We start from the raw sequence: 13,767 nt of genomic DNA, 5'->3' as shown, positions 1-13,767 counted from the left end.
AAACCGAAATTTTCGAAGAAAAAAAAACCGAAAATTCCAAAAAAAAACTATAAAATAAAAAAAAATATTAGAAGTTAGATATTATAAAATTATAATTAAAATATTATGACATATATTTATATATATATATATATATATATTATAAATATAATTCGGTTTTTCGGTTTTGTTCAGTTTTAAAAAATCCGAACCGAAAAATCGAAATTTTATGGAAAAAAAAACCGAACCGAACCGAAAAACTGTAAAAACGAACCATATTTTGAAATTTCGATTTGGATCGGTTCGGTTATTCGTTTTCAAATTTTTTGCTCACCCCTAATTGGGAGAAGAGTTTGTGGATAGCATCCTGCGTTGCAACGCGAAGCAACCCCATCCTCTTGATCTCTTCAAACCCACGGGTCGAGAAGTGACTGTCCATATCGGGTAGGAGGTGGCGGCGGAACCCTTGAGGCTTGGGAATGAGTTTATTTATTCTTTCATTTTATTTATTAGTGTGTAGTAAGTTTAATTTCCAGATGGAGCATGACGTGGATTAAAAAAGAGAATAAAAAAATGACATGGATTAAAAAAAATAGATTTTAAATTACACTGTGGCATCCGGCAAGCCACGTTACGTTTCTGGTGGCCGAAAAATAGATGTGGGATATATTTGATAAAACGCTGATACTTTGAGGGTTTAGAGAGCATTTTGAAAGTTTTAGGGTATTTTTGATAAAGTTGGTATAGTTCAAGGTTTAATATGATATTTACCCAAATAGTTGTAAAATTTTAACGAAGAGAGAGAAAATAAAATATCTTAATGTTTTCATAATTCATTTTAAATTTATTTTTGATGATTTTTATACAATATTAAATATTTTGTCACGAACTTAAATTTAAGATGCATATTAAATATTTATTTATTAATCAAATTTAACGATGTTTAAAAAATAAATTAAATTATATAACAAAATAGATATAAAAATTGGTGGGAGAAGAGAGAGAAAAAAAAGAGGGAAAAAAACTAGAGGGAAAAAACTCATCTTTTATATATATATGAGGTGGTCTCCTGTGCACCCTGGTGCAAAATGACACTGACACGTACACTATCTTGAAATGACACTAACACTATTTTGTTTTATAAATGACACTATCATGTTATATGAATAACACCGTCGCGAAATGACACTAACACTATATTGAAATGACACTATCATGTTATCGAAATAACATTGTACATCCGGGTGCACCGTGCACCAGGGTGCACAGGAGAATTTGTGTTTATATATTATATAAATATCTATCCATGATATAAAATGTTTTAAGTTTTTTATTTTGTTTCACAATATAAGATTTTCTCTTCAGTTAAGATTAATTATCTCTCTCCCAATTAAATTTATAAAACCCCTGAAGTAGACCCGCTTTATCAAAAATACCCTAAAAGTTTTGAAATGTTCTCTAAATCCTCAAACTATTTATTCAATATATCCCGCATTTATTTTCTGGTCACCAGAGATGTGATGTGGCTCACCGGATGCCACAATGTAATTTATATTCTATTTTTTTAAAAATGCAATGGCAAAAACAACGTCGTTTCGTACCATATCATTTTAAAAAAATTCACTCTGAAATTTAAAATTCACTTCTATCATGTTTGAAATTCACGCTAATAAACTAGAATTAGGAATAAACACGATAGAAGAATAACTTCGTATTAGCACGAATTTCAGACACGATAGAAGTGAATTTTAAATTCCATAGTGGATTTTTTTAAAATGATATAATACGAAACGAAGTTGTTTTTGCCATGTCATTTTTAAAAATATAGAATATAAATTATATTGTGACATCCGACGAGCCACGACACGTTTCTGGTGACCGGAAAATAGATGCGAGATATATTTGATAAAAACCTGATAGTTTGAGGATTTAGAGAATATTTTTAAAGTTTCAGGGTATTTTTGATAAAACGGATATAGTTCAAGAATTTTCATGATATTTACCTTAAATTTTTTATTTTCCAACTTCCTCATTAAGATAATAATTAAATTTATTTATTATTTCCCTTTCAAAATACTCTTTTAAAATGAATGGATTATCAATTATTCATTTAAATTTATTAAAATAGGCATAGATGGAAAAAAAAAAAAACACACACACACACACATGCATAGATGACGAAATACACTAATCTAGGGTGTGAGAAAAGAGAGTGAATTCTCAAAATTTAGTGTTAATTATTTTTTTTAATTCTAGTGCAAATGCTTGGACCATCTTATATTGTGGACATGAGGGAGAGAGAGTATATAAAGAGAATGACTTTGAAAAATAGTAAGTTACTCCATTCGTTCCGACTATTTTCAGATATTTTTTTGAACACGAGAATTAAGAAAGTAGTATTTTGTGTATAAGTGAAAAAATAAAAAGGTGAAGGGCAAAATTTTTATCAAATAAGAAAATATCATAAGATAGATGAGACGCTAAAAAAAGAAAGTGTCTCAAGATAGGTGGGATGAAAGTCACGGAAGAAGTATATTTTTCCGCCAAAATCATCTTAATATTTTTGAAAATAATTTTTTTTAATCTTATTTGTTTATTCATTTCATCTACTATATCATACAAATATCTTTTTGTTATAATTTTTTCTACTTATATAGTTTTTTACATTTTCTTGATTTGTTAGTTTTTATTTTAAAATGAATTTGTAGCCTAACTTTATCCTATACTAGTACCTCCATTCGTGCGATGCACGCCGGACATCAAAATTAATTGATATATTTAAATAAATAAATATAAATATTAAATATAATAAAAATATAAATATTACATATAATCAAAATATGAATAAATGTAAAATATATTTTAATAAATAAATAAATATTTCATATACGAACATAGAAAAAAAAGTTGCAAAAAGTAATGGAGAGAGAAAATAACATATTTTTTTTAAAAAATTATAATTTATTTATTTTAAATTTATTTTTGGTTATTATTATATCAAGTTAAAGATCTTTTCACGAGCTTAAATTTAAGATAAATATTGAATAGTTTTTTCATTAATTAAATATGACGATAGTTAGAAGAAAAAAAACAAAGAGAAAAATTTGATAGGAAGAGAGGAAAAAAATAAGGGTAAATATCATATTAAACCTTGAACTATATCCGCTTTATCAAAAATACCCCGAAACTTTCGAAATGCTCTCTAAACCCTCAAAGTACCAGGGCTTTATCAAATATATCTCGCATCTCTTTTTCGGCGACCAGAAAAGTGACGTGGCTCGCCAGATGCCACAGTGTAATTTAAATTCTATTTCTTTTAATCCATGCCATTTTTTTATTCTCTTTTTTAATTCATGTCATTCTTTTATTCTCTTTTATTCTGGTAATTAAAATACACGGTTCTCCTCTTTTTTATCACATAAAAATAAAAAAATAGAGTGAGAATGAGTCGGAAACATGCTGCCATGATTTTGGAAAAAATTATCTCCAATTCTTCTTTCAATTCATCCACTCTCCCCATTGCTTCTCTACACTCGTTTCTTGTCAAATCCAGATTCAATTTTTATAATCTCAGCCACAAAATTAGATACTTCTCCGCCTATCCCAGATTCGAATTTGAATCTATACATGAGCCCAATGATGTCGTTGCTCTATTTTGGGATATATATGATGAGAACGGAGCCGCCTATCCCAGATTCGAATCTCGAAATTGCTGAGTGTTGTGGTCAAGATGAAATAATACTCTCTTGCCCTTCATCTGATCGATGATATGCTTCAAACGGATGCTCCTGTAGATCACTACACATTGAGTATTGCGATTGATTGCTATTTCCGACTCAAAAGGCCTGATTTTGGGTTTGCGATCTTAGGCATTTTTTTCAAACGTGGGTTCGAGCCTGATATTGTAACCTTTAACACTATTTGTGTATATCGCTGTCTCTTTCCCCCACAGGAGCTACCGGCCTTCGACTGCCACGCAAAGATCGGGGCAAATCTTGAGAGATTTTTCTTTTCTGGTAGAGATCGCAAGTTTGAGTTGGTAGAGTGAGGTCACCGTGTTTTTTTTTCTTTCTTTAATTAGGGTTAAAAGATTTTAAAAAGGAAGATAACCGTGTATTTTAATTTCCAGAATAAAAGAGAATAAAATAATGACATGGATTAAAAAAGAGAATAAAATGACATGGATTAAAAGAAATAGAATTTAAATTACATTGTGGCATCCGGCGAGCCACGTCACTTTTCTGGTCGCCGGAAAAAAAATGCGGGATATATTTGATAAAATCCTGGTACTTTGAAGGTTTAGAGAGCATTTCCAAAGTTCCAGGGTATTTTTGATAAAGTAGGTATAGTTCAATATTTAATATGATATTTACCCAAAAAATAATGAAAAAGGTGAAAGAAAAGAGATAAAAAAATGGAGGGAAAAAATTCTCTTTTATATATTATATAGATATAGATGACCATATTAAATATGCAATAACATATTTTTTTAATTAAATATGTAATAACATATTTTTATCTAAAATGATTAAAATGTTAAGTGTATGTAAAATTGTCAAAATATTAATATAGATAAGATTTATGATTATGTATGGACTTTTAATACATGTATTTATTTATCTTTCATTCATGAATATTTAGTTAATAAGTACAAAAGAAATTTTCAACATTTAAGATTAATCAAGCCACTATAATCTACTCCATTTGTCCATGATATTGTTTTAACTTTTGTCATTCTGATTCGTTCACCGTATCGTTTCCACTTTCATCTATAGTTGTAGGGTCCATAAATTTCCACTCACAATAAAGTGGGATCCAAATTCCACCCCCAACAATATTACTCCTATTATTATCAACTACTCCATTTGTCCCAATATTGTTGGCTCGTATTATTCTCTGGGCCGTCCCATATAACATGACTCGTTTCCTTTTTTAGCCATAATGAAGAGTGAATTAATAACTTAATTAACTACACTATAAAAGGCAAAACTTAACCTAATTTTCACATCTCTCGTCTAAACCATCCTCATCTATCTCTACTCCTTCTTTCGCCGCCTCCAATCCCTCCACCCTCCACTGCATCGCGCCTCCACCGCCCCCACCATCCTCCTGCCCTACCTCCATTGCCTCCACTACAAAACCTAGTCTACTAACAACGACGCCATTTTCAAAGGGCTGTGGAGATTTTTTTTTTATTTCCACCACCCTCCACAGCCTCGCGCCTCCACCACCCTCCAGCAGCAATTTTTCTTGTTTTCCCTTTATAGAGGTTTCACTGTGGTTGGGGACTGCCTCGCTCCTCCACCACCCTCCAGGAGAAATTTTTCCACCCTCTAGGAGCAAGTTTTCTTGATTTCCCTTTGTAGAGATTTCACAATGACATGGGTTGAGTCGGCGATGAAGATGGTGCGGAGGTTGGAGGCTGCGATGGTGCTGAGTTTGGAGGTTGGAGACGGTGATGATGCGACAACAACAATTTTTCTTCGATTTTAATCCACATTTTTCTTAATTTCCTTTTATAGATTTTCGTGTTTGAGCTTTTGCTGCTGAAAATTTAATCTTGATTTATGTTCTTATTGCTGAAAATTTCATCTTGAGTGTATTAGAGCTCGACTGGTTTGATGATTTTCTGAAGTTTTAATTTTGATGAAGAATGATTTTTGTCCCGATTAACAATTACTAAAAGCAATTAAAAATAACACTAATTATGTGGGTCCCACATTTTTACTCCTAATTTTAGTATCCTAAATATACGTGCCTAAAAGAAAGGAGCCACTAATATTGAAACAGATGGAGTATTATCCACCACTTTCTTAACATCCATGTCGTCCCGCAAACAAGAAACGATATCATGAACGTAGGTAAATGGAGTATATATACTAATGATTACATATTGTAGTAATTAGTAACTTTAGTTTTAATTTTTTTCATATATAGTTTCTAAAAATAGTATTGTAATGACCCGACTTTTTATTAAGGATTATATACTTTTAATTACTGATTTAAGGATTGATTATGGTAATTAGAGTTCAGCATCCATTTATAAAATACGAACTTATATGAAATTGATAATTTATATATGTGATGATTTATTTTTTTTTTTATTTTCAATAGATGATGCACTCAAAATATATTTTGAGTCCATTAATTTATTGTGGAGAATTTAACACTGAAGTGTTAAATATGAATCTTTTATCGATTGTTTACTTAAGCCCATGAGTAATTTATTTTATGTTAGAAGCAAGCTCAAATGGATTTTATGCTTCAATAAGAATTAGGCTTATATGTCTTAATGTATTTAAATGAGTTTGAAACCATATAATTAATGTATTAATCTCTTAGATATTTTGATGATTAAATTTGAATAGTTCCTAAGCATACTGAAGAATTTCAGTCATACGCATGCTGAAGAATTTCAGTCATACGCATGCTGAAGAATTTCAGTCATACGCATGCTGAGAAAGAATTTCATATTCATACTTATCAAGCCACCCTCATCCATGTCCATGTTCATACTGGTCAGCTGAATAATTTACACCATCCTCATCCATCCAAGCCACCCCATTTTTCTTTAAAATCACAGCACTTTCACCATTATTTTCCATACTCAACGTCTCCTACGTTCATTCCTCCAACCAAACTTCATGGTAATTATTACAAGTATTTTTCCATCTCATTTCTTTGTCATTTACAGAGCACCTTCTGATATCCTATTATTCATGCTTATTATGCAGAAACAGTAAATCATTATCTACCAATTCAAGGTTACTTTCTAAATCGAAATACTCCATTTCTTGTATCAAGTTCATAACTCCAAAAGAACCACCAACGCATACAACTGCTCATATTCCTCTTTATGTGCATACAACTTGTGTATAAACTCGTTTTAACATTGATGTTCGAAAGGCTGAATTTGCAAGTGAGGTGTTTATATGCAGTGTGATTAATTGAAGAACAATTAAAGATCTTGACTTTTTACATGGACATATAGAGATAATTATTTCCTGACTATGTATGAATTTTGCTCAAATCATCTATGCTATGACTGAAATTGTGGCTTGAACCTACTGTGTGTGTGAGTCGAAATCAGAGGGAGGCGGCAGCCGCGGTGGCTCGTCGCCGGCGACGGAGCGGCGGCGGTGAACCTGCCGTTGTCTCCGATCTGCCAAGAAAGGGGAAAAGATGAGGAAAAAGAAAAAGAAAATGAGAATAGGGAGATCCGGGGGCTTACCTTTGTGAGACGGTGCTCGGCTCCTCACAGCGAATCCGACGACGAACGGCGGCGGCCGTGCTCTTCCACGGCCAGGCGATGGCCGTGAACACCCAAGGCGGCGGCGTGCGGCTGACTTTCAGCGGCGACTCCGGGCGAGCAGCAGCAGCTCCAGGCGGCGACAGCTCGACTCCCGGCGAAGCAGCAGCAGCTCCAGCGGCTTCCAGTCGACGGTGCTCGCCGAGATCCAGTTGCAGCGGCGGCGGATCTGCCATGGAGGAGAGGCGGAGGCGACGGAGCGGCGGCATGGTTGCGCTGCTGTGCCTTTCCAGCGGCCGAGATTGAGAGAGAGAGATAGAGGAGAAGAGGGGGGGAAGAGTTCAGGGAGAGAGAAGGAGAGGCCGCGCCGCTCGCCGGCGGCGACGGCGCCGTTGAACGGCAGCGGCGGCGGCAGATCGAAGAGAGAGATCAGAGAGAGTAAAGAGAGAGAGCAGAGAGAGTAGGGAGAGAGAGAGCCGAGAGATAGAGTTAGAGAGAGATAAGCTTGTGTGTGTTGGGAGGTGTTTGTGTGTGTATATTTAGGTTAGAAAAGGGAGCCGGGTTTGGGCCGGGTTTCAGCCGGGTTTGGGCCGGGTTTGAGCCGGGTTTGGGCCGAAAATATTGGGCTCCCTCTTGGGCCGATTTAATTAAACTCTTGGGCCGATTTAATTAAATTGTTTGGGCCTTATTCAAAGAAAAACATGATAGACTTAATTTATCTAATTAATTTGGGCTTATATCTATTTAAATTATTTGAGCTCTTAATTATTAATTTAAATTGAGCTTGATTAATTTAATTATATATTGACCTTTAAATTAATTATTTAAATGGAGTTCTTTATTTCAAGTATTTATAAATGGATTATAAAATGAAATATTTCGAGTTAAACTCTCATTTAAATTAATTCTTTTCAAATGACTTATTAATATGGATTATTTGAAAATGATTAAACGATTTTAAAAAAAATAAGAAAGCATGATCTATGATGATATAATTTATCTATGTAATATTATAGGATTTGTTTTTAAATGACGGAATATTTGACTTGATGGCATAAATAGAACGAGTTATGATTAATGCGCGTGTTGATGTTCGAATAAATAGTTTCGAACCTAAATGATAGTTATGTGATAATGTTTTGAGTTAAAGGTTTTGACGAGATAAGATTAATTCTTTCCAGTCCACATTAATTATTACTTGGACTCCTATTATTTATTAATAATGGGTCTCGAATTTATATTACTTGGGCTCCTACGATTTAATTGATTAAGTCCAATGAAATTTATTTATTTAACCCAATAAGAATTATTATTTTAGGCTTCTTTATTAATCCTAATTATTTTAATTAGTGATTAATATTAAAGTTTACTAATTTTTTAAGGATGATGATGGGCTCACTTATTGGGCTTCATGATTTTATTATCTTGGGCCTCATTTGTTGGGCTCTAGAAATTAATTGATGTTGGGCTTAATATTATTAATGCATTGGGCTTCGAATTTATTCTTTTGGGCTCAAATTAAATTCCTTTTGGGCCTTGATTATTTTATTTTAATTGGGCCTTCATAATTATTCTATTATATTTAATTAGAGAAGATTTTAAGACTTACTAATTATTAATTAGTAAGTGAATTAGATTATTTTAAGATGAGTAGATTATTAAAGATTAATAATCCGACCTCATAAGACGAGCCTTAATTTCTTAAATAGGATTAGCATCTCATAATTTAATTAAAGGAATATGAGTCATGCATAATCATTTCACGCATCCTCATTTATTGAGATTTTTCGAGAATTAGAATCTTATTTTATTTTCTCGGATTAAAGGTCAAGCACCAGAGTTAGAGCTAAACCGTGAGTCGGCTATTCAGGTAGGCTTTCTACGTATAAACTAAAATTATATATTAGAATTGTTAAGACTTTATGCTTATGAATTTAAATGATATTGTCAATGCCTAAATGCTTTATGTTTTATTATTAATTGCCTATCTGATGTTAATCGAATTCGGATTCTGGATGGGACCGCAAATCCCTTCGGAATTAGTGTACACCTTGTGATCGTGAGTCATCTAGCGGGTTGGCCGATCATAGTGTCCGTAGAGGGAGGCCTCCCTCTCGGCACGAGTTACTGATATGGTGATTAATGATATAAAATACCTGCGCGGGTTATTGATGAAAGAAATGATATTATGTTTGGTAAATACGAGACTTTAAAGGAAAACCCTCGTATTTTACTACTGTTGAAAGGCTTGACAATAAAATATTATGCATGTATGTAAATTTCGGCAAGTGTCCACTAAGTACTTTTGTACTTAGCCCTGCATGTATTTTTAAATGTGCAGGTTGAGCTGTGATCGAGGATGTAGTGTGCAAGCGGAGCTTCTGTCAATCTAGGATGAGTACCTCAGAGTAGAGTATATGTCTTCATACATATATTCAAATTATTATTCCGCTGCAAACACTGATTTTACTAAGACATTATGTTATCTGTCAAAACAATATGTACTATTTAATAATGTACTCAAACTCGTTGAGTACCCCTTTGAATAATATTATGTACGGTCCCCTTGTGGCCTTCGTTGAAATTCTAGTTAATTTCAATTATTTTCCTTATACAAGTCGAGTCATCAAGAAACCGAATATGCCCCTTTCTAACTCCCGCTCCTAAATCCCCTCCCTTAGTCGCGGTTTTCCCGAATTTGCTATCCTTAGCAAGTGCGGTCGTGACAGAATGGTATCAGAGCGTTTCTTTTGCTCTGAGTACTAATCATTCTTTCTAAGTTGAGTCTAGATTAAGTAAGTAAATACACTTTGAACTAGTTGACAAAAGCTTGGCACTACATCTCGTCACGCTCAACGAAGGTTATGGTAAGTACTTTCAAGTTTTAATTAAGTTAATTTCTTGAAATGTATAAAGCATGAATAAGTATGACTATGGTATGAATCACAAGAACTTAGAACTGTTAAGTTATATATGCTCACTCTCACGACGGAACATAGAAGAGAACTTAGGGAGATGCCTTAACTTTTTCTTCATGTTACGATGACATCGACAAGGACGGTCGAAATAGAGAAAGAAGAATCACACGAAGGGTCGCATGATGAAACCACGAGCATGAAGATTGAGCAGCGTAACGAACGCCAATAGTACGTTGATGGCATGGGCATAGCTTAAAAATTCGAGTGTTTTTCTACGATGAGATCTCGAATTAACTTGGCCTTTTGAACTTAATTTGTTGAAACTTTTAGTGCTCGTTGCTAGATTTAAGAAAATATCATCATCACATAACAAGCCCTAAGTTCGGTAAACAACGACACTAGAACTATATGATAGTCGAATTGATAATCTGTGATTAAGTATTAAGAACCTGTATGGCTTGTGTAAATGGTAGATTTAGATGATGAGGTGTTTTTGCACGTTATGGTTATTGAACCGAACTTGTTTTCCGATTTTAGATATTTAGAACCTTATCGCCTTAAGTTACTTGTCGTGTGCTACTTTTGACGATAGAATTTCCTTTGTTAGATGGCGAGAACTGTTTTCACCCGACGACGACCACTACCCCCATGGGCTAGTCCAGAGGAGGTCAAGCGGTCCTACCGCACCTATGCTCCATGTCACGGGGATAACCTCGGACAGTTCCTCGCAGGTTTTCACAGACACTGGGTCGAGGCGAGTGCACATGGAGTATCAGGATATGACGGTATCCAGAGGTTGATCTTACTGTTACCTTCCGAGTGGCAGGGATGGGCTAGACAGGTCTCTGCCCACTATATCTTTCGCCGAGAAGATTACCACGACCTCATGGGAGACTTCCCTAGCTTTATTGCGGAGCTTCAGATCTGTTTCACTTTGTGGGGCCGTGCTCCTCTAGGGCCCTACATCCTTCCGGGAGACTACGTACAGGTGGGGACGCCTTTGCCAGCGGAAGCACCCACTACTACTCCCGAGCCCTCGATGGCCTTGCCCCGAGATCCTCCACCACGAGCCTCAGTTCTAGGGCGCCGTAGTAGGCACGATGACGAGGCAGGCCCTTCTCGTCCACGGGCTCGCAGGGATTTTCCATCGCCCCCTGACTCATCAGCCCGGGCTGCTACTCCTCCACCACCAATGATACCTACGGCAGAAGCAAGGCTTTCGACTGCCATGGCCAACGCTGACAGGGTCATGTCCAACCTGAGGGAGTTCATAGATAGGGGCAAAGCCCCTATGCAGGAGAATGATGGTACAGTACCGTATGGTACGATGAGGAGTACTCATCCCGAGCCCGTGCCACCTCCAGCTCCAACCGAGCCTCGTGCCACGGCCAGGATCAGCACCAGAGATGATCCGATCCGTGAGTTGGTGAACGACATCTTCCGCTCAGCCCAGATCATGCGGGAGACAGGCGAGGGCCAGGGAGGACCCCGAGGAGGATGAGGAGGAGGACCCCGAGGAGGATCCAGAAGAGGACCCCCTGGCGTCACCGAGGAGCAGTCGTACCGCGACTCAGGGTTCGCGGATTTGATAATTTTTAAGCTTGTTGATGTTTTCCGAAAACGATAATTCATTCCGATATTTTTGTAACCTATGACTATGATTTTATTTATGTTGTCTCTAGCTAGCATTTATACGAAAACGTTGGTCTCTAGGACGTTCCATGATTAAGTACCCTTGCGAGGTTGCTTAGCTAGTAAACCGGTACACCATAGGGAGTACTCGGATCGACTTTATTTACGTTTTGGTTGACGATGTAAAAGCCCTCAATGAGGCAATATTCCATGATATATATATGACCCTAGCATGGGTTTTCTGCGACGATCTCGTATATATTTTATGTTTCTCTACGGGTTCTTATTCTTCACGAGTCAGTTAAGAATGTAGTAACTTTGAATAATGTGACTCGTGTATGCAACAGATCCTGTTATATTTTTGGAATTATGATAAGTTAAATTTGACAAACAATTCTTTATTAATTGCCTTAGAGATTCCTGTAGAGAATATATTAAAAAGGGTGTTTGTAATTTGCAGAATGCCGCCTAAACGAGGTCGCCCCCCTAGGAGAAACGTTAACAATGATGGAAATCGCGATGAAATACCTGAAGGGCGGCGAAACGATAGGGAACCTACCCCACCCCCTCCACCCCCTGCTAGAAGGACTGAAGAACTATTTCTTCGACAGAATCCGCCCACATTCACTGGGACAGGCGACCCAGCCGAAGCCGAAGCTTGGATACGCGCCTTGGAGCGTATCTTCACCTTCCTACACTGCACAGAAGAGGAGCGACTCTCGTGTATGTCTTTCCAACTAGCCGGATCGGCTGACTTTTGGTGGGAAGCCCGCCGAAAGACTCTGACTCCCGAACAATGGGCAGCATACACTTGGGAAGACTTTAAGACGGGATTATATGATAAGTATATTCCCAAAAGCTACAGAAAGAAGAAGGAGGCTGAGTTCTATAGCCTGAAACAAGGGAAGAAGACGGTGACAGAGTATGACAGAGAGTTCTGCGATCTATCGCGTTATGCTCCACAACAGGTGGATACTGATGAGAAAATGGCGGAGAAATTTTGTGCCGGTCTGAGGCACGAGATTCGGATGACTCTAGCTAGTCATGGTGGACTCTCATACACGGAATCTTTGAACAGGGCACTGGACATCGAAGCTGCGATGCCAGTAGAAAGGTTGGCTCCGCCACAGACCTCAGCGCCAGCCAACCCACCTGCACGCCCTCAGAACTTTAAAGGGAAGCGCAACTGGAACGACCATGGAGGAAATGAAAACCAGACTAACAAGAGGCCATGGCAAGGAAATGCGCCGTTGAGACAATATCAGCAACAAGGACAAGGGAAGCAACAGGGTCCTGCCCCGGCTGGAGGCAGCCAAAGACAAAATGAAGTTCCCCTTTGTCCAAAATGCCACAAACCACATCGTGGTGTCTGTAAGGCTGGAACTGACAGTTGCTACACGTGTGGCCAGAAGGGCCACTACTCGTCACAATGCCCCAACAAACAGCAGGGCGCGGCAATCAGGGCCACTTATGCCCAGCCCCTGCAAGCAGTTCAAGGGCAACACCAGCCCCGCCAACAACAGCCATACCAGCAGCAATACCAATACCAGCCCCGCCAACAACAGCCATACCAGCAGCAATACCAACACAAGCACCAACAGCGCCAACAGCAACAGAGGCGGCAGCAACCATTGCCGCAGCAGGCGAGAGCCTTTGCTCTCACCCAAAACCAGCCCGAGAAAAACCAAGGAAACCTGGCAGGTATGGGCAAGCTTAAAGGTTTTTCCATAATGATTCTGTTCGATACTGGTGCCTCGCATTCTTTTATATCTGCCCCTTGCGTAGATACCTTAGAAATCGAATCAGAACGAGCTAAGTGTGCCTTAAGAATCACTACACCCTCAGGAGGAAGATCTACCACCACACATGTTTGCTCGAACGTAGAATTTGAAATAGGAGAACTTAAGATGGTAGCGAACAATCTTAATATTCTGCTCATGTGGGATGTAGATATAATCTTAGGAATGGACTGGCTAGCTGAGAATCACG

At 37.2% G+C, this 13,767-nt stretch overlaps 1 protein-coding gene across 1 annotated transcript; it reads right to left on the bottom strand.

Moving 5' to 3' along the window:
* Window positions 1-6,748: 6,748 nt before the first annotated feature.
* Window positions 6,749-7,512, bottom strand: LOC131001201 (uncharacterized). Its single transcript, XM_057927515.1, has 2 exons — window positions 7,211-7,512; window positions 6,749-7,141 (listed from the first exon to the last, which is right to left on the bottom strand). Exons 1-2 carry the CDS (start codon window positions 7,495-7,497, stop codon window positions 7,066-7,068), a joined length of 363 nt encoding a protein of 120 aa, XP_057783498.1. The 5' UTR covers window positions 7,498-7,512; the 3' UTR covers window positions 6,749-7,065.
* Between the last annotated feature and the right edge of the window lie 6,255 nt (window positions 7,513-13,767).

Source organism: Salvia miltiorrhiza, chromosome 8 (assembly GCF_028751815.1).
Source record: "Salvia miltiorrhiza cultivar Shanhuang (shh) chromosome 8, IMPLAD_Smil_shh, whole genome shotgun sequence".
Classification (NCBI taxonomy): domain Eukaryota; kingdom Viridiplantae; phylum Streptophyta; class Magnoliopsida; order Lamiales; family Lamiaceae; genus Salvia; species Salvia miltiorrhiza.
The sequence above is the reverse complement of the archived record's forward strand: the minus strand, read 5'-3'. Positions and strand labels throughout refer to the sequence as shown.

Bases quoted from the DNA above. Each gene is read 5' to 3' on its own strand.
- LOC131001201 (XM_057927515.1), bottom strand. From the start codon at position 7,497: ATGCCGCCGCTCCGTCGCCTCCGCCTCTCCTCCATGGCAGATCCGCCG. The intron at 7,142-7,210 runs GTAAGCCCCCGG...CTTTCTTGGCAG, and splicing joins CCGAGCACCGTCTCACAAAG to ATCGGAGACAACGGCAGGTT.